The 20,582-nt window shown below is 41.6% G+C and overlaps 1 protein-coding gene across 1 annotated transcript in view; it reads right to left on the bottom strand.

The window, feature by feature from the left end:
* Positions 1 to 9,891: 9,891 nt before the first annotated feature.
* LOC109475274 (golgin subfamily A member 3-like) overlaps positions 9,892 to 20,582 on the bottom strand; it is an 18,563-nt gene continuing 7,872 nt past the window's right edge. Inside the window, exons 8-21 of the mRNA XM_019775875.1 lie at positions 20,120 to 20,485; positions 19,655 to 19,753; positions 19,040 to 19,213; positions 16,919 to 17,088; positions 16,336 to 16,525; positions 15,749 to 15,908; positions 15,044 to 15,258; positions 14,739 to 14,904; positions 14,365 to 14,477; positions 13,864 to 13,980; positions 13,310 to 13,435; positions 11,700 to 11,869; positions 11,053 to 11,166; positions 9,892 to 10,154 (exon numbers count right to left, since the gene is read on the bottom strand). Coding sequence (XP_019631434.1) covers positions 9,971 to 10,154; positions 11,053 to 11,166; positions 11,700 to 11,869; positions 13,310 to 13,435; positions 13,864 to 13,980; positions 14,365 to 14,477; positions 14,739 to 14,904; positions 15,044 to 15,258; positions 15,749 to 15,908; positions 16,336 to 16,525; positions 16,919 to 17,088; positions 19,040 to 19,213; positions 19,655 to 19,753; positions 20,120 to 20,485 — 2,364 coding nt within the window. The 3' untranslated portion in view covers positions 9,892 to 9,970. The remainder of the gene's footprint in view (positions 10,155 to 11,052; positions 11,167 to 11,699; positions 11,870 to 13,309; positions 13,436 to 13,863; positions 13,981 to 14,364; positions 14,478 to 14,738; positions 14,905 to 15,043; positions 15,259 to 15,748; positions 15,909 to 16,335; positions 16,526 to 16,918; positions 17,089 to 19,039; positions 19,214 to 19,654; positions 19,754 to 20,119; positions 20,486 to 20,582) is intronic.

Genomic DNA, 20,582 nt, shown 5'->3' with positions numbered 1-20,582 from the left:
GTATCCATTTTCCCACGAAAAGGATACTGTCTGGCAAATGGATACAGGCTGACCAATTTGATACTGCCCCCCCNCCCCACAACAAAGATCTGCTTGGAGAACGAAAGGCAGCAACAGAGAGTAAACAACCTAAAAAATGTTAATATTCAATACCCAGTTGGAGACAATCAACATCACCATATAAAAGAGTAAACGAGTTGTAATGATTTTTGTAACACGTGCGTCACGACATACATGTAAGTGTCCTTATACTGTATATTCTTTAACATCTTCATCGTCATGACAAGATTCTATCGTAGGTGTATATCCTTTGAATATCGAGTGACAAAGATCGTTCGCACACGGTGGTTCTAAAAGTCGTTATTCTCTTCACGTACGAAGAAAAAAGTATAAAGAACAGACATCAAAGAGCAGATATCAGTATGCACGAAGAAAAAAATGAGTATGAATTTACCACTCTTCAAATGAACTGCTGCAGACAATCAACACAACTATATTGCTCATTTTGCCTGTCACACCGCATTGCGGAGCGGCTACCCGGAGCAGCAACGGCCACAGCAGCGACTACCCTACAGGCACAGCGAGCACAGGGGGACTAAAGCTCCGATCCTTGGTAACATCCTGTTAAGAAAGAGTCAACTGACAAGATCCAGACAAGATCTAAAGGTACGTCTGGGCAAATTTTGAAGGTAAGTCTATTATCGTATATAATAAGATAATGGACCTTGTAAATATCTGTTGTTGTTTTTTTTTATTCATCAAAACATACAGACATAACAAGGACAGTGTGACGCTGCACTCAAGTTAACAACTTATATTAACAGCGCCACACACAAAAAGGTACAATTAACGTTTAAATATACAAAGTTGACATGTGCGCCGTAGTCCCACCACCCCAAGACATTAAAATGTTAAATTAAATGCTAACAGAGCTATTTGAAAGATAATATTACGTGGTAACCTCCTATATCTCATTGACGGAAAAACATCCGCCAATCAGAGCTAGGAGGAGAATTTAGGCTCATTAACACATACGTAGTATTTAGACTTCTATATCTAATTGACTGTTAGAAACAGTCAAGCAGGTTGTACACCTACTGCATTTATCAGTTGTTGTAAATATATAATTTTTTGACATTTTATCCTGTAAATATCAACGCCATTCAGGCAACACTGCATGTCATGTTTGTCTGTTATGTTTGATATCTTAATAAAGAATTGAATTGAAATTGAATTGAATAAAAAAGAGTATCGTATAATTATAAGAATAGCTGCAGTGATAATTCTGAGATCACATTTCCAAACCGGAGCACGGCTGGGCTGTTCGATTAACAAAAAGATCACAAATTTTTATCAAGAATATACACAAATAATTCCAATATTATCATTTTTTGTGCTTTGCTGTCTTTTATATCATACTTTTTTTGTTCCAAAAGTCTGCCAGGCCGGGCCCCGGTTGGAAATGTAACCTAGGCATTACCGTAGTTGTAGTGTAATGGTTGATGCTGAGGTCCCATTTCCAAACCGGGGCCCGGCCGGACAGACCGGTCCACAAATTTCATTCAGGAATACTTAATATAATATATATATATTAAGACATGACAAAACACACAAGACGCGAAAAAAGTCGCTCTTGCTGGATGAAATTTATGTAGAGATCTGTCGAAGTTTTGGTTATATAGTGGTTGCAGCCTCCAGTTAGGCTGGTAACCAGACCGCGGTGAGCTCAGCGCTATCCCTTCGGCGCCGAGAGCGTTTCGAACCGCCAACCAGGCCTCAATTACCGCGGCGTTCGGGGGGGGGGGTAGGTTTCTTCGCTCACAACTTTGGGTCGGCGGCAACAGAAGACTAAGCGTAATACAGGAAGTCAGTCAGCGGATACAGGGAAGCCAGCTGGAGATAGTTCCGTGGCATAACTCGCCTGTGCTTGGTAAAGGCCGGGGCCGAAAAATTACCGCCAAGCCGGCCAAAGGTTTGGTACTCAGGCTACCTCCAGTGGAATGGGGGTGCGAGAGAAAGGCCCAGGCGTGCGTGAGTAGATGAATTTAGTCAGGCTGGGTCCACAGCTTGTAATACCAAGTCTTGTATTATAATATTAAAACAAAAACGAAACAAAAACAACCCAATATAATATACCCCTTATTGCAATCTTTAAGGCTTTCTTCACTGAGTCTTCAAGTTTGTATTTAGGGTGTACGAGTGCAGTAGATTTTTTGGGGTACGTCGATGAAGGTTAGACATCCAGGTAATAGGATACGCCAAAAAACAGTTACTTGCGTGACTTCTTTTTGGCGTATTTCTTAGGGTAGTTTTAGGTTTGTTTGACTGCTGTGGCCATGTTGTGCCTCATGAATATTCTCTCTAGTGGTTCCGTGAGTCCTTTCATTTAGGGTAGAACCGCCCTTCCTGTTGACTTCTTCTATATGATATTTTGTTTCTACTTGACATTTCTGGCTTTTGCTGCAAGTGAAAAATGTGCAGGCTAGAGTGTGTGCCTGGGCCACTTCAGTTCAGGGCCATAGGGTTATTGAATGTTTGCACTGCACTCGCTTGTGCCCCAAAGGGTGTTAAACTTACTTGGTTATTTATTTGTTTTTAGCCTTGAAGGCAATCCCATGGATAAACTTAAGTGGGTGTAGATAGATTCTGGCGAGGTTTACCTGAACTTTGGTCAATGCGTTTCCGCTTCTAGAAATGGCATTTTCTTTTGGTTTCTGGTTATATACATCGCAGTACATACATGAATGTAAAATCGCATATAGGACAACATTTAGACTTGTTTGGACAGGAAAGTCGTGGAATATTCTCTGCTGACTGAAAAAAATGTTGACTTTTCGTTATACACGTCAGTAATTACAAAATATAACAACGATTGATACCCAAATAACTTCATCGAGACAATCTATGAATACGTATGACGCTTGGCACTGCAAGAGAAGTGATTTTCGGCACAATCACAAGCAGAAATTCAGAGGGGTAGAAAGGCGGCGTCACATCGGTAAACGCTTAATCTCCAAGCAGATCCTAGGATGGCAAAAGACAGTATCAAATTGGCCAGGCAGTATCCAATAGCCAGAGGTGGTCCAATACGCCAAGGGATACTGTCTTTTGCCACCCTAGGATCTGCTTGGAGATTAGTAAATGTTGACAGACTCCAACATCAGTGACTACCCTTGAGTTCTTTTTTTTTGTCGAGCCCCAAACCCAGTTTTATATTATAAATTTTACGTTAAGCGGGTTCCTGCCTTGGTGAAACACCATATATGATGCGGAGACGGTATTACGTTTGGCGGGAACACAACCGTTTAATTGCTTACTGAACAAAAACATATACCTGAACGCAATGTAAATAAGACATGAATAAAGTGATACAGGATTACAACATACCTAAGGAAAATTCCCATGGGATTTAACTATCAACAGGTGACCCTTGACTTCATTTTTTATTTATTTATTTATCTATTTATTACAATTCAACACATGTACCACATGTACACGAAAGGCATGGCGGAGCAGGTGCAACTAAGTGCACCTTTTCAAGGCCACCATGCCGACAAATAAATAGACAATGTGCATAAAAAAATACAAAACAGTGATAATGTATATACAGTGCCAGAAGTCGTTGCCATTGTTGACGCTAGAATAAACTTAAGAGACGCTAGCTTCTTGTTTGTTTTTACTATAGCAGGGAAAGATGGGAAGAATGCTGCGACACGTGCTGATGTTCCTCATCATCATCCTGATGGAGCCCAACATGCCAGAAGCTGACTGCAATGCTTGGAGGAGCTGCCAATCCTCATCTTGCAGATGTATCGGGATGCGTCTCACCCGCATCCCCCAGAAGCTGCCAAAATACACCACTCATTTGAGTTTGCAAAATAATCAGCTCACTGCGTTGAGACGCTCAGAGCTTTCAAGGTATAGGAAACTGGTAGAGGTAAACTTAGAAGAAAATTGTATCAGCAGGCTTCCTTGTTTCTCAATTCTTGACCTTGACCGGCTCAGAAATTTGAACCTGAAGTCAAACCAGATTACAAAAATTCAGTTTCGCACTTTCAAAAATCTTCGCCGACTCGAAATGTTGAACCTAGGCCACAACAAGATAACTGAAATTCGGCGTAATGCATTTTATAAACTACCCAATCTCCACTATCTGGTCTTGTCCAATAACCATATATCTGACATCCAGTGTGACACGTTCCGTCATCTACGCAAGCTTCGATGTTTGTACCTGTCCTTTAACGAAATAATCTACATTCCGTCTTGTGCATTCCACAACACTCACAGCCTCCAATGGCTGTCCCTGCGCTACAACCGGATAACTGACATTACGCCCGGCACATTCGTAGGGCCACACCTACACATGCTACAATCGTTAAACCTGGAACGCAATCAGATAACTAAGATTAGATTCGGTACGTTCTCAGAGCTGCCCCAACTCGTCCAGTTGTTACTACGAGGCAACCGGATAACTAGCATGGTTCGAGGTGCATTCTCAAAACTACCCAAACTCCAACAATTGGACCTGTCCTGGAACCGGATTTGTAACATACGGTCTAGTATCTTCCGGAATCTACCAAGTCTGCGATTCTTGTATCTACGGTCCAACCAGATATCGGTTCTGCCCTTGTCGATCTATGACACACTGGCGTCTATGTCAGTTGTTATGATGCACAACAACCCCTGGCAGTGCGACTGTAGAATGGCTCCCTTTAGGAAGAAAATGACTCGGCCTACTTCATTTATGTTCAGGATGACATGCGCCCAACCTGCGAGTCTGGCCGGAAAAAAGCTTAACGATGTTAATCTCAAAGATCTGATCTGTGAAGGCCCTACCACCATATCAGCTCTACCTGACTATGCCCCCGCCAAATTCACTACATCAGAAGTGACGATACCGTTTTCATTTGGCAGTGCAGAAGGCAACATTGATCCTGACAATACCCAAGCCAAACTCACTTCATTAGAAGTGCCGATATCGTTTTCATTTGGCAATGCAGAAAGCACAACTGATTCTGGAAAAACCATTACCCCATACACATTGAACGTTTCAATATCTTCTTCATTTGGCAACGCAGGAAGCAACATTGATCCTGGCAAAACCACTGTCACTCCACCAGAAGATGTATCAAAATCTCCTACATTTGGTAATCCTAAAAGCAACACTGATCCTGGTAAAACCACAGTCCCATTCATCCTACCAGAAGTGTCTTCTTCATTTGGCAATGTAGAAAGCAACATTAATGACCCTAGTAAAGCCACTGTCCAAAATATCTCACCAGAAGTACCGATGTCTCCTTCGTTTGCCAATCCTGAAGGCAGTTCATCAGAAGTGTCGATACTTCCGGAAAGTAACCCAGTCCGGAAAGTTACCGAGTCAGCATCTTTACTTGGCAACACAGGTCTGAGCAATATTGATCCAATGGTCCTCAGCACCGTAAGCACTACATTGGGTACTCCGCCTGTTGAAAGCCAACGGAAAACGGTAGAATCCGTTAAGATAGAGCCATTAACCCCACCTTTTGCTACTAGTACCACTGCCGGCACTTTAGATAAACCAGAGATCCAAGCCCCTGTCCCTAACTTCCCCCTACCTGTTCTCATCGGCTCAGTCTGTGGTTCAGTAGGCGGCACCCTCCTGCTTGTTTCCGTCATTTATGCCGTTTGGTGGAGCAAGAGGGCAGAAAGTGCCCATTCAGGCCCAGCCACAAACGTCGTTTTCACCACACCTACTGTGATGACCAGTGGTCATGATCAGACAGGGCAGGGCCAGTCTCAGGCCATCACTGAATCCAACACTCACACCATAGCAGTTGTAGGGACCAGTGGTCAGGATCACAAAGGGCAGGGCCAGTCGCAGATCATAACTGAATCCAATCCAAACGCCACAGCTGTTGTTGGGGCCAGTGGCAATGGTCAGGCAAGTCAGGTTCAGCCCAGGGATACTATTGAGTCCTTGGATGCTAGAAACCTGCCATGTACCTCAGGGCTGGCTGCCTCCCAGATTCATGTAAGTGTAGAACATACACAAATATCTAATGGTTCAGGTCCAAGCGAACGTGCTCCACCACTTCCCCCACGAGGCAAAGGTGCCAGCAAATGCCTACACGAAAATTCAGCAGAGCGTATGCACAGCAATCAGGCAGATGGCATATATGAGAAGCCAGCAGATGGCATTTATAAAGTGCCAGCAGATAGCTTATATGAGAAGCCAGCAGATGCCATACACAAGAAGCCAGCAGGTGGCCAATATAAGAAGCCAGAAGATGTCATTCGTAAGAAACACTCAGATGAGAGGGCAGCAGATGGTATATATGAGAAGCCAGCAGATGGCATGTATGAGATGCCAGCAGATGCCATACTTAAGAAGCCAGCAGATGGCATATATGAGAAGCCAGCAGATGGCATATATGAGATGCCAGCAGATGCCACATACGAGAAGCCAGCAGATGCACATGCTAATTTGCATTATTATTCCAAAGTCTAATAAAGAATCGAGAATGATGTACATAGGTTTTGTTGTAAATAAGACGAAAAGATACTAATGTTCTCATTCAATTATGATTTATATTGTCTAGTAGCCTCAGTTTTTCTCAGCGTTTTAAATATTATTACTCTTTTGTTATATATGCCGATCCCATTCAGTTATGTACATATTAATCAGTTTATTCATTTGTAATAAGTCCCTGGTTATTATTACTTTTGATTGCAATTCATGCTTCTATTTTGCATGAACTATTTTCTACGTTTTGACCTTGGTGAGCGGGGCTTAAGGATCAGTCTGTTATGCAAAATCTCTGGTAAGAAACAATGTTCTGTGACCAAGGACATTCTACAGAATGTCCTTGCTGTGACATGTTCAGTCCAATGTTTAAGTTCATAAATGTAAGATACATGCACCTGTATATACTATAATAACAACTTGGATGTTTTTATCATTGAAGAATCGTAATTGCCAGAGAAATGAGTTCAGTATTGAATTACAATTATGTAGATTGTATATCAAAAGATTCAGATTCACAACTTTATCTTAGAACAATACTGCATGGCTGGATATCAAAAAGGAAAGAAGCTTCAGCTTGTGTGTATTTGGAATCTTTACATGGTTTCTTTATGTAATTGCTGCAGTAAAGTAAATAAAAAACAGCACAAGCAATACGGATTTGTATTTCATGTAGTGTGTAAAGTTTATCCTTTATTGCACTAGATCCAAGATTACATACTTGGTGTCAACTATCAAAGGTTCCTGTTGCCTTGAAACATGCCGACCTTAGTCAATCCCTAAAAACATGAACTTGTTCGGAAGATCTGGAGTAAACTGCTGGGAAATAGGAAACGTGTGAACACACTGAAGTACTGGTAGTGTGTGTTTGCAGCTCAAATCACACAAATTAACTTACATAGCTGTCAATGGTCAGCTGTTAAAGCTGTGGCCAGGAGCTTTTTGCACAGAGAAAAGTGGAAAACTGGTTCTACCAGTCCCCTTCCCTCCTTCCTTTTCTGCGTACATATACTATTTAAAGTACTGGTAAAGTGACCAATGAAGTAGTATTTGATAGCTTGTAGTCACCTAGCCTCTACCAGGCTTCGAGAGGCAGCTGGAAAATGTAGAAAGAAATCGGCCAAATAGAGAGATAACATGCCGGGGGAGATAATTTCGGGTGCAGCAAAATGTTCTCTCCCAGCAGGCAAACTCCCCCGGCATGTTCTCTCTCTATTTGGCTGATTTCTTTCTACACTTTCCAGCCACCTCCCGAAGCCTGGTAGAGGCTAGTAGTCATCACAAGGCCTACTCATTTCGAGCAGTGTGTTGGGCTCGTTTAAGACTGAGACTAACGCCTGAAGCTCCCCACATACAGAGGGCCACTGACTTAACGTTATAATCTAAAACATGTCCGTCAGCCCTGAAATCAAACACGTGCCTCCCACAGAATCTAATCTGTATGGCCAAGAAGCCGGATTGCCAACTACATGTACAAGCTACATTAACAATCATCAACATGACTGTGGCTTACTTACTCATTAAACTGAAACATGTCCGAGCCCTGAAATCGATCCCATGTCCTGCGGCCCTACAGAATCTAATCTGTATGGTAAAGAAGCAGGATGGCCAACTACCTGAACATGTACATGATTGTTAACATGTACATGCTAACATTAACAACCATGAATATAATTGTGGCTTTAAGTTACTTACTTTGTAAACTTGAAAAAAAAGTAAATGGTTCCACATCATAGGTGCTACTTCTACGAAGGCACCAGGTGCTAGAAGCATCTTACAGATTATGGTATTACCACTATGCCAGTCCTATACATAGTATCATCATATTACAAACTTCATGTGAAATAAAGAATATAGAACATATCATCAATTTCCTATAGGCTAAGAATATAACATTGCACATAACTGCTTCAAAATCCTTGGCTTTAGACTATGAAATGAACAGCAACAGTTTAGAAGGCTATAATGGGAAGCCTTTACAATGAAGCAACTATTATGTAAAATTTTGTATATACAAAGTCTTAACTTTTATATCGTAGCTACCCCAAGAAAATGCTTCAAAATATCTCTAAAAACATCTACAGGAACTTATGTAATCTCTTTGTGCAAAGCAGCTGAATAATTAATTAGTTTCTAGGCTGCTACTTTTAATTTGCTACATGTACATGCAACCATGGTATGATGTGCAGTGGTATAACTAGCATGGTTTGAGCACAGGGGGCCCCCTAAGCTGTGATTTACGTTTCAAGCAGTGAAAGTGGTGGTATTTTCACTGGAGATCCCTGTGATCCTATATAAATCTTTAAAACCAACATTTGGGCTAAGAATGAGGCTGCAACAGAGGGAAAACTTTACCTCACAAAATTTCTCCATGAAAATGCATGACTGTCTCTCATTAGGTTATGAATTTTAAGATTTTCAGATACCCAACTGTGGTACATGGTTGTGTCTTCCATGCCCTTAGCACAGCATGTGGCACAAAAAGTACCTTGTTGTACCATAACCCCGAAGTATATAATTGCTGTGAAAAAATTATCAGAATAACCCAATGTGCCTCACCGCAAAAGATGATACCTTGTTATCATATGCAGCGAGCTGTTATATATATGACCCTAAGTGACTCCTTTTTCTTCAACATGTACATAGGAGATGTTATAATTATAATAAATGACTAGATTCACAGGTTTGCCTTAAAAGACAATTTGGACATGTGCCCACTACCCTTGCCTTCACCATTTTCTCATATTGTGTGCAAAAAGAACAACTTTTAAGCTAATAAAGGGAGGTTTAAACCCGTGAGCGGACCTATCCAACTTCTTGAAAAATGTGCTAATTTGAGCTTAGCAATACTAAAACTATCATTAGGTTTTTCCATGTAACAAACCAAAACCTTGATTGTCATTTTGTTGTATAAAATGAGTTTTACTTTAAATCAGTCATCAAAAAGTTTTGTCTACCTGTGATTGTTTTAACAATAGGATAGATGAAGAAGTTACTAAATGTGTATTTTTTATCATGTTTTGTTTGTAGGGTACAAATACTGGTTGGACAATTTAAAGGATCCAGAATCATGCCTGTATCTACATGTAATTGTGTGCCTGAATGGGTTAGGATCAGGCACGGTTCTGGATAGACCCCACGTATCCAAGAACGTAGATTTGCCCCAGGCATGGTTCTGGACTATCCAGAACCGTACCGAGTATATGGTTAAGGATGGTTCTGGATACAAAAGGAGTGGTCAAATTCTAACCCCGTAGCATCTACAAATTTAAAGTATGCGCAGCCAACAGAGCAAGATAAAGTCTTTGTACTCAATGGGTGCTTTCTTAAAACTGTGACAGTTTAAACTTGCTAAAGCAAGTGCAGTAAGTTATTTACAATTATTCTATTAAAACTATACATATCCCCACAGGTTTTGCGCAGGTGCAGTACGTTCTTCCAACATGCTCCCCTGTAATGGACTCTAAATCACAATGTCTGTACACCATTCATGGTAGGTGGGGACAATGGAGGCCCTTGTTCTGTTCCTTGAGTTGTTCCTTCAGTGGGTACTTGAAATGGTCCTTGAGGAGGTGGTACGTCTGGAGACTTGGGCGGGGTCGTAGGAGGAGAAACGGCCATCTTTAAACCTTGGACTTGAGTCTCAATGTGCCTGCAGAAGAAAAAAAGGAAAATTTTCAAGTTTATGTACTATTATGAACTTTGTCTTTTGCTCTTAACCTTCTCCCTGCTTAAGTTTTGGCATCAAAGTTGTATTGGTTACGGGGTTAGACAGCAGGAAGAAGGTTAACCTGCCAAACCACCACATACTCATCTATATGTACATACACAACATGTATGTAATAGCTCTTGAGCTTTTAGTACCCTCTTAGTATGCTGTAACCTTGAAAGAATGTTAGAGGGTTGTTAGTATTTAACTTTACATGATTGATGATTGTACATAAAACTTTTAAATTACTTTTTGGTATAGTCATCTTCTCCCTCTCCTTCTTCACTTGCTCTAAAAGAACATGGCAAAAGTAACGCAAGTCAGTCGAACGTTTCTGCCTACCAAAATACCTGGTATGTAAGGTATGTCTTTCATCCCCAAGACATTGTTTACAATGCCATGCTAAGTATCATGGAGTAGCCATATTCTTCTTTTGCTGGTCTTCATAATATGTAGTCTAGATGTGAAGCACATACATATACACCAATGGCCAGGTGGTCCTTATGTTAGGGTCGTCACTAGTACAGGTTTGACTGTACATGTATATCCATGGCCAGGTGGTCCTTATGTTAGGGTCGTCACTAGTACAGGTGTGACAGCCTTTTTTGACATGTACAAAGTTCAAATCTCGGGGTTGTGTGGCATAAAAGCAGAGTGCTCGGCTCAGAACCAAAAGGTCCCGAGTTCGAATCCTGCCATGTCAGCAACCCTGTGCCCTAATAGGAAAGGCACTTTACACAACTTTCCTCACTTTGTTCAGGTGTTAATGAGTATGTCAGAATGACCATTATCATGATCATTAACAGAAAAACCAAACCAAAGCAAATCAACTCCTGCATACCTCCAAGACTGAGTAGAGTTGATGACAGTGGCTGTGTGTTCGTCCATCTGTTTCTGTAAGGCACTCATCTCACCTCGCAGGGTCGTCAGGCAGGACTGCAGGATGCTAAGGGGTCTTGGGAAGAGGGAAACAACATGGCTTCCGTGAATGAAAATGATAGTGCAAAAGTTAAAGCTGATGAATATTCAAAGATAAATGACTATCTGTTTGATTTGATTTATTAAACTGTATAAACAGATGATATCAGCCAGGACCTGTAATCTTAATATATGACAGAAATGCCCTATTACAAGGGGAAATAAAACTAACTGAACTGAAAATTAAGTCTTAGAGAATACACAATTTTAGTACAGCAATGGTTATCTAAACACTGGGAACCCAAAATTTCTGAACTCATATTTGCTGGTCAATGAGTAACTGTCATTTTGGTATTTTATTAACTGGATGTCTGATCAACATTCCATAACAATAATGTAAAGTTCAATAATGTAAAGTTATATTTGCTAGAGTAACTGATACATATATTTTGGTATCTTTACATCTACATGTAAATGGTGGCTATCCTTCATCAACATTCCATATTAACAACACTAAGTAATAACATCAGCCAACAGAGAGCAGTGCTATAACTTCTAAGTTGGACCTACTTGCTGTCCTGAGTGAAGGAAGGTGGGTTCAGCAGAGTTTCGTCCACTTTAACGTCCAGACTGACGCCTGCCATGATGGCCTCCAGTGCAGACAGGGCCTTCACCGACGTCTGGTCCTCAGGAGACGTCTTCTCAGCCTCACTTCTCTTGGCAAGACGTGCTTTGATTGTCTTGAAGGGAAAAGAAGTTTAGGGTTAAGAAAACAGTCAAACTGTGCCACCCAGGGGACCAGGGTATAGTGGTTTTCTTGGATCCTCAACTGATATTTTCTTTGTTTCACTTCTCTTGGTAAGACGCACTTTGATTGTCTTCAGGGGAAAAGGGAGTTTAGGGTTAAGAATACATTCAAACTTCCAAAAATAGTTTCATCATGTTGGTAAAGTATAGGATATAGGAGATCTTTCACACAACCAAATTTATTTGCTGACATTTTGGTGTCCATCAGACACCTTCCTCAGAGCTTCCCGGGATTGTGTTGTCGCCGCAAAAGTGCCACCTACATGTACACTGGCTAGTATGGCTAAATATAGCGGCGAGAAGCAGAACTCCAGTCAGAAGCTCCGAGGAAGGTGTCTGATAGTGGTAGACACTGAAACGTCAGCAAGGTAACTTTCTTGGTTGTGTAAAAGAAATCTTTATACAATCAAAACTGCAAAAAGGCCACCAAGGGGGCCAAGGTCAAGTGGTCTTCTTGGACAGGTGACCTTCTTGGACAGGTTGATTAATGCTTGCACCTACACTGTATGGGAAAAGCAATTTGGGACCAGGAAAAGGTGGTTGTTACATGTACAGCCTGATGGTTGAAGAGACCAAGTCTTTGACCTGGCAGGTTTGATTGCGCCTAAGATCCAGCAGAACTTTTAGAATGTGGTATTGATCTAATTTTGACCCTTTCTCAACTCTGTAATATCCATTTTACACTGACCTTCACAGTGTTCTATTCACTCGACCTTGAGTCTTCCTAGTAGGTCATCCATTTGACATTGACCTTCTTCCATACGTCGAGTTATATTTCACTCTCCCTCTACACTTCTGGTAGTTTGCGATAGATCATAGTAAGCAACAGTTTCTATGTGAAAAATTCACATGAATTTGTGACTTTTAATGCAAAGCTTATAATGACACAATTTTAATATGAAGCCTGATACAGCAGAAGCAAATGTACCTGATTTTTTAATCAGTAAGACAGTATTTTAGACTTTTCAACTGGATAAAAATTTAATACCCAAACATTTCAAGTGTTAGTCAAACACTCGTCATCAGTAAAAATTTCACTGACTTCACTGTTTGAATAACGTCTTGAAACGTTTGGCTATTAAATTTTTATCCAGTTCAAAAGTCTAAAATACTATGATCTTACTGATTCTGAAGTTTTCTACCCTGGATGACTAATCTTCACAAACATACCTGATTTTGTTTGAGGGAAGACTTGAGCGCCACTCTCATCTCAGACATCTTAGCTTTATATTAGCAAGACCAACAAAGAAAGAAACAAAGAAAGAAACAAAGAAACAAAAGTACCTGATTCTGTTTGAGAGAATACCTGAGTGCTGCTCTCATCTCAGCTTCATATTTGCAGGACAAACAAACAAACAAACAAACAAACGTACCTGATTTTGTTTGAGGGAAGACTTGAGCGCCGCCCGCATCTCAGACATCTTAGCCTGCATGATGAACTTCTCCTTCCTGGCAGACGACAGCTCAAGTCTTAAGGAGTCCAGGTCCTTCTGAGACACCTACGGTTCAAGGTAAGATACATGTAAGTTGTGTTTAAAAGCCCTGAAGTCAGCACATGAAATATCATAACTTGTAGGGAAAAATGGTATCTAAGAAAGAAATATACACTGTTGTAACTCTAAAAATCACTTGTTTTTAAACAAGCTATGGTGACTGGCAAATTCCCTGGCAAAGGCAAAGTCATCTCTATCTTTACTTGACTCAGGTGAAAGAACGTTAAAGAACCTACCACACTTAATGAAAGGAGCAGGGTTCCTTCCAAGTGTGAGGGGTTGAAACCATACAGTCTGGTCTTACGCAGCTTGTACATACTGTACAAAACTGGTGTTATACTGTACATGTAAAGGCAGTATACCAGTTATGCAAAAGAAACTGTAAAACAAACAGTCAAGAATATATATTCAGGAAATGTCCGTTGTTTCCAGACCTGACACGCTGCCCTCATGTTGTCCATCTCCAGGGCGTGGCGTTTCTCCCTCAGCTGCAGTTTCTCCTTCAGGGCTGCTGCCTCCTTCTCACGTGTGGCCACCTGCCACTGCAGGTTCTACAGGTGGGACAAACAGGTGTTACATTTCACCCCAACTAACACGGTTACAATGTCTAACAGTTTTCAAAATCTATCTACTAACTCGAGTAACTGTTTTCTTGTGTAACACGCTGGGGGAAGTAACACAAGGTACTGCTTGACTGTTTTTGGACGTGTGTTTCTGTGATTTCAGAAACATGCACAAACACACAGACACACCCAAAACAATATTGGTGGAAGTAAGTACTTGAAACAGTGTTCAACACATATCCTGTTGCTTGTGTAAATTAAAGCTTTCTGGTTCTGCTTTTCTCATTTCCTCAATGTCTTAAACCTTCATCGATATAACACTATCTGATAACATATAAAAGATTACATGTATAATTGTAAAAAGCTGATTACCTTGATCTGGTCTGTGATGACGGGCTCCTTGTCGTCCTTGTCGTTCAGCTGTCTCTGCAGCCGCTCCACGTGTCGTCTGGACTCCAGCAACCGTGTGCGCAGCTGACGGGCATCTGTAAACAATCAATCAATCAACCAATCAGTCAATCAATCAATATTGCTTTAAATGCCCAAGAGCCTAGGCAGGCTGGCGTAAGATTGAGAGGTCAAGGGTTCAATTCCTGGCACTCCTGGCTAGACACTGTGTCCATGGGAAAGGCATTTAACATGATTTTCCTCACCCCACCAAGGTGAAAAATGGGTACCTGAATTCGTGAATAAACTGGGTTTCGCACAGGTGCAGTATGTTCTACCAACATGCTTTTTCTACAAACCTTCTGCCTGCTGTGCCTCTGCCTGCCTGGCCTGTGCCAGCTCCTGCTGTAGTCTCTCCACCTCCCCGTCCTTCCCTCGGCAGGTCTGGATGAGCTCCTCCTTCTCCCGAATCACCGTCTGCAGTCTCACCTCAACCCGCTTCATCTCGGAGTGTTTCCCTGCAACCTGGAGAAGAAGATAGCCAGAGAAAAGGAAGTTGAACCTGATTTTAGGGATATCTCTGAAGGTACAATGATTATCATGAAATTGATCTGCACTTCTTAAGGATTGGTAAGACTGAGATTTGTACTTCCTAAGATGTTACCTGTTTCCTGAGGTCCTTGCTGGTTGCCCTCTCCTGTTTCAGCGCTGTCTCCAGTTCCTGCACCCTCTCACTGGCACGCCTGTCCTCCACCTCCTTCACCTCCAGCGCCTGTCTCGCCTGGGCGCTCAGCTCCTTGAGAGACGTCTCCCGCCGTGCCAAGACGGCCTCGAGATGCGAGGCGTGCTGCTTCAGACTCGTGTGGCTCTGGGTCACTCCTGGGAGGATGGAAAATTAGACATGCTTGAAACAGGACCTTGTGAAATTATAGCTTAAACTTTGTAACAACATTCTAAATTCAAAGAAATATGGTTTTTACAATGCTTGTCTGAGGATGGCAATTGGTACATCGACAATTGTAAAAACCATATTTCTTTGAATCGATAGATCCCTGGAGAATAGGTCAGTTCTGTAGAATATGGCACCTGCTCATGGACAAAAATTCTGGACACAGCATACACAATTCTGCAACCATGATCAAATTCTGCAGAATTTTTTGGACAGAATTGTTGGTAAAATTTTTACAGAAATCCTTAATATCAGAGTAGGCTACACAGTTTCTGTCTTTCAATGAAACGTTTTTTAAAGGCAGATGCAGTAGGATCCAGCATAAGCTTCTACTCACGTCCTACACACGGCTTCATACTTATCACTACCTTTTGTGCAAATAAACAAACAAACAAGCAAGCAAATAAATAAACATCTGACCTGCCAGCCTGCCACGTTCCCTCTCCAGCTGCAGCAGGAGTTCCTGGTTTTGTTCCTCCGTTCTGCGCAGTTCTGATGTCTGTTCCCGGGTACTCTGCAGCTCACGCTCCAGCACCACAATACGCTGCCGGTAAGTCTCGATCTCACTGTGGGTGCTCGCCTGGGGAGGGGGGGGAGAGATGTATTGATGCTGCAGTTTGAACTAGAATGGTAATTATTGCAAAGCAAGTGCATGATGTTTACCTCCGCACAGTCTCGCCTAAAACCTTCTTGTGGTCTTAGCATAAACTACTGTTTCAATATTCTTACTCTGGTCAGTACTATTCTTATAGTAAGTATATGGTGACCAGCCCTGTCAACATCAAAGGGTGCCTGCTACAGCACCAGTTACCATGGTGACAAATGTCTGCTCTAGGTCATTGACCTCGTAGAAGAAGAATACGAGCAAAATCAGCATGTTTACCTTTGTAGAAATACATGTAGGCCTTTACATTTAAATTATTTGATGACAGTACTCAGTAGGTTCCATTCTGCAATAGTTTGAAGGAAAAATTAAATGACAAGTCTAGAATGTTTGTGCTCCACACCTGCAGTTGTAGCATCTGTTTCTCGATGCCTTCCTTCCTCTGCCTGGCGAGGTCCAGCTCGTAGTGTGCCTGCTGCAGCTGTGTGTTCAGCTGTCCCTGCTGTTCCACTGTCTCCTGCTCAAACTGTCCCTGCAGCAGACGCAGCTGCTGTTCCACCTGCTCCTTCTCCTGGACAGCATTCTGCAGTTTACTGTGAAATGAAAATAACGTAAACGGTTTTCTCAAACATCGATTGTCATCTTTTCACATATACAAACATGTATCTGTCGTACCACCAGGTCCTAGCTAGCGCCTGGAAGTAGTGTTGAGCAACACCAAAATATAAATATGAAGCGTAAGAATGAAGAAGTTGCACTAAGCACAGAAATCATACTGAACTAGACACCACTTCCAACTAGACAATCTATCAAGTTTGACTATTTTCTCTGCCCTTCTTTGGTTTTCTGTTCAAAAGATGGAACTGCAAAATGATACAGTGCTAGCCTTTCCATCTCCCATCTTCCATGTAACTGTTTGCAATCTGACAGGAAAAATACAAACCAGTAAAACCTTCAAAACAATTATACGAAAGTCCAACCCATACCTGGAGAGTAGGCTGACGGTGTTCTCGTATGAAGTCTGTCGTGCCTGTAGCTCCTGGTGAGCAGTGTTCAGTTCTGTTCCCAGCTTCAGAACCTTCGCCTTCTGCCTGCCCAACTCCTGATGGCTGGAGCTCTGCAGGTCAGCCATCTTCTGCTTCAGGGAGGAGTTTTCCTGGGGTACAATTTTGTTAGTCAAACATGTCAAGACAGTAGCAGAGGAAAAAATGGAGTTATATGGTCATTGTGATCATGATTAAAATCAGTTAGTCCAATAAGTGAGTATTGTACATGTATTATGCAGTTTAATTTATGTGTTCTTGTTTGATGCAGCCTTGTTCTCCTATTTTTGGGGTAACTTTTTCAAGTGGGAACAATGATTTTGGCAGCTTGAAAGTTTGCAAGCACTTAAAATTGCAAAGTACATGTAACACTTATACCAGCTTCATTTGACGATTGTAATTTAATTGTGTACTAAAACACAGTTTTAACAACTGTTACAGTAAAGCTTATCCCCTCTACAATAAGCCTGAGAAAAAACATGTTTTTGAACAAAAATCTAACTTTTCGTACCTGTTCAAGAGTTGACTGGTCTTGTTGTTTGGTCTGCATGTCCCTCAGCTGTTCCTCCAGGTGCGATCTCTCCTGTATGACCCCCTCCAGCTGCAGCTGTAGCTGGGAGAACTGCAGCCGCGTGGAGCTCAGCTCACCTGACAGGGCAGTTTTCTCTTCCCTTACTCTCTCGTAGGACATCTGTGAGAAACACAAAATTTTCTTTATTTACCAATTTGTTTGTTTCTGATATCAGGATACCTGTTTGTTTAATAGAAATTTGTTGGTTTGTACCTGGTAGTAGTTGCAGCTCAGCTCATTTTCTTGTTTTGCCTTTTCCCTGTCTACATGTATCAGTGTTCTTGCCATTAGACTTTTGAGTGTAGATTCCAGGCTGTGATTCTGATCCTTAACACTGAAATGTTGCATCTACACTGTGTTTCAACCACTGCTGGGAGGGGGGCAGTAACTGTTGTTTTTTTCTTGTGAATTCCGTTACCGTCATAATAATACTTGAATTTGACAAAAATGTCTTTGCTCTTGGCACAAGGAACATATCAGAGAATGGAAAACAGCTGTGTAACTAACAACGAAGTGATTACAAATCTGCTGTGAGTTAATTAATGAAACCTGAAAATAGAAGGTGTTAGGGGGGCGTGACACCAAGACTGTCATAAGTGGGTTGCTAAGCTCTGCCTGTATGTACATTCTCATTACTTGAAACAAACACTTATACATGCTTATTATTGACAACACAAACACTTATATCAGAAGCACAGCACCTAGTCCCTGAGATTCCCAATCAATGAAACCTACATGCATGTGTGTAAAGAAATCTAACGCAAACCACAACCTAAATTTTGCGAGATAAAGAAAGGACAAAGAACCAGTCAGGCCACTCCTTTCACTGAAGCGTGTCCACAGTTCCTTGAGGACAGGCTGGGGTAAACAAACCTGTTTCCAGCAATCCCTGTGTCCCAGTGCCGGCCACTTTTACATGCCACTCCGCCAAATGGGTAAAACATTCTCTGTCATGCTTTACTGTTCTTATTCAAAGACATTTAATCCTCTGTGGTGGGTCTTGTGACCATGGAAAACTTTCCATGATACGGGAAGGACTCATTTTAGGGGAACACATTGTCTAAAATGTAGTTATATACTGTACATTATGTACCTTTGATATGATTTGAAGTGCGAAATCTAAGTATTACAGCTTAACTGCATCACGTTATAATATTACTTATAATGTTTCATCTCTTATGATTTAACATGGGTCTGAAGTATTAAAAAAAAAACTTTTCCCCTTCACATAGAATAGACTCTCCCAAAATGACTCAGGTGGCCTCTGTGAGAAGTTGAAATGTGGGACTACCAACTTGATGAACATACAGTTGTAAATACTGAAAAGTAAGTAATACAAAACAGAAGTTTACTTTATCAAGGTTAAGTGCTTTCGTGATGAAGTAGTTGACACAAGACTAAAAATTAAGACCCTAAATCATCCTGCATTGACTTAAAATTATCTGAATATTTTAGGTCAATTTTAGATGAAACTCTAAGTGTATTCTGTTCACCTGCAGTTCCTGCAGCTGCTGCTTGAGGCCGCTCAGTTCTCCCTCCAGCACCACTCTGCTGGCTCGAATCTCTTCCACAAGCTGGTCCTTGCCGGCTGCAGTACTGTTGTACGTCTCCAGATGGTGCTGCTGCTCAGATAACTCCTCCTGCAGGGCTGACAGCTCTGCTTGGAGCTGGGAAACAACAGAAACATTGATGATTGTTACCTGTCTGCTAAATCACACAGAAGTTGAAAACAAAGTTAGTCAGTTAAGTGCAGCCATGACGTGCATGCACTTTTGAAGGACTACCGAGATCTTATTTTCTTGAACAATATGTTTTTTGTTCTACGTACAAAGTAAATGACACGTACAGCCAACTGTACATGCACTGCAACATTAATTGCAACCTACATGTAGAATGTACATCATTATCTGCAAACTACATTAACAACATTAACTGTCCCCCTGCTCCTAGTAGATTAAAAAAAATCCCAAAAATACAACACATAATCAAACCCAGACGGATATATACATGTATAATCATTATCATATTATATACACTATAGTAAAAACTTCAGCTTTTTTACAGCTATTAGCTGTCCAGCATCTAAACTGTGTTAAGAATAATCCTACCTTGTTCTTCTCCTGTAGCACCAGTTCCAGCTGCTCTGTTTTGGTGGCCACCTCCTGTTTCATCTGGCGGAATCTCACATCCACCTTCCCCATGTCCTCCTGTTGGGAAAAAGGTACAGCAGTCATCTTTAACTTAGGTTAAGCATGATGCTTTTTCAAGTACATGTAGTTACTAGTTGCAATGCAGCTTTGCGTGCTACAGCTTGTGTATAGACAACTTACATTTTCATTACGGAAAGAATAATTTTAAACAAAAGCTCTTCTGGCAAAAAAAAAACACAGCCAGAGAATTTACACTCAACAAGCTTAAGCTAGTGTGTTGAAAAACTGCAGCTTTGTGTTAGTTTCAATGTTTGTCATACAATGTCATACAATGTTTTAAGCAAGCATATTACAACGTACAGCAAAGCAACAAATAGGAGACATATCTAAATTCAGTAAGTTACAAAATGTACTAATCCATACCTGTAGCTGCTTGGTTGCAGTGTCAAAGCTTCTTTTCTCCTCCTGTATGGCAGCCATCGCCACTTCCACGGCTGTCTTCTCCTCTCGGAGGGCCTGGATCTCGGTTTCCTTGGATCTCACGTCGCCCTGCGCTGCCTGGAGCCTCATCTCAGCTTCCACAGACTTCCCCTGGAGGGACTCGATAGACTTGTCCCTCTCTGCTAGACACTCCTGAGTCAGGGTTAGTCTCTTTACCAGCTCCCTCTGCTCCCGTTCTAGCACGTTTACTGCAGCGACTTTCCTGCGCAGCTCCTGTTTCGCGTTCTCTAGTTCGTGTTGTAGCTCGCTCACCGTGGACACGATGCTGGAAAGCTGTGCCTTCTCCCCCTGGATAAGAGAGAGAATGAGAGAGACAGAGAGAGCGGGGGGAGAAAGAGAGAGAAGGAGAGAGAAAGAGAGAGAGAGAGAGGAGAGAGAGGAGGGG

The sequence above is a fragment of the Branchiostoma belcheri genome, unplaced genomic scaffold (genome assembly GCF_001625305.1).
Source record: "Branchiostoma belcheri isolate BF01 breed outbred unplaced genomic scaffold, Haploidv18h27 scaffold33, whole genome shotgun sequence".
Lineage (NCBI taxonomy): Eukaryota > Metazoa > Chordata > Leptocardii > Amphioxiformes > Branchiostomatidae > Branchiostoma > Branchiostoma belcheri.
Note: the sequence above shows the minus strand (reverse complement) of the source record. Positions and strands in the feature narration are given on the sequence as shown.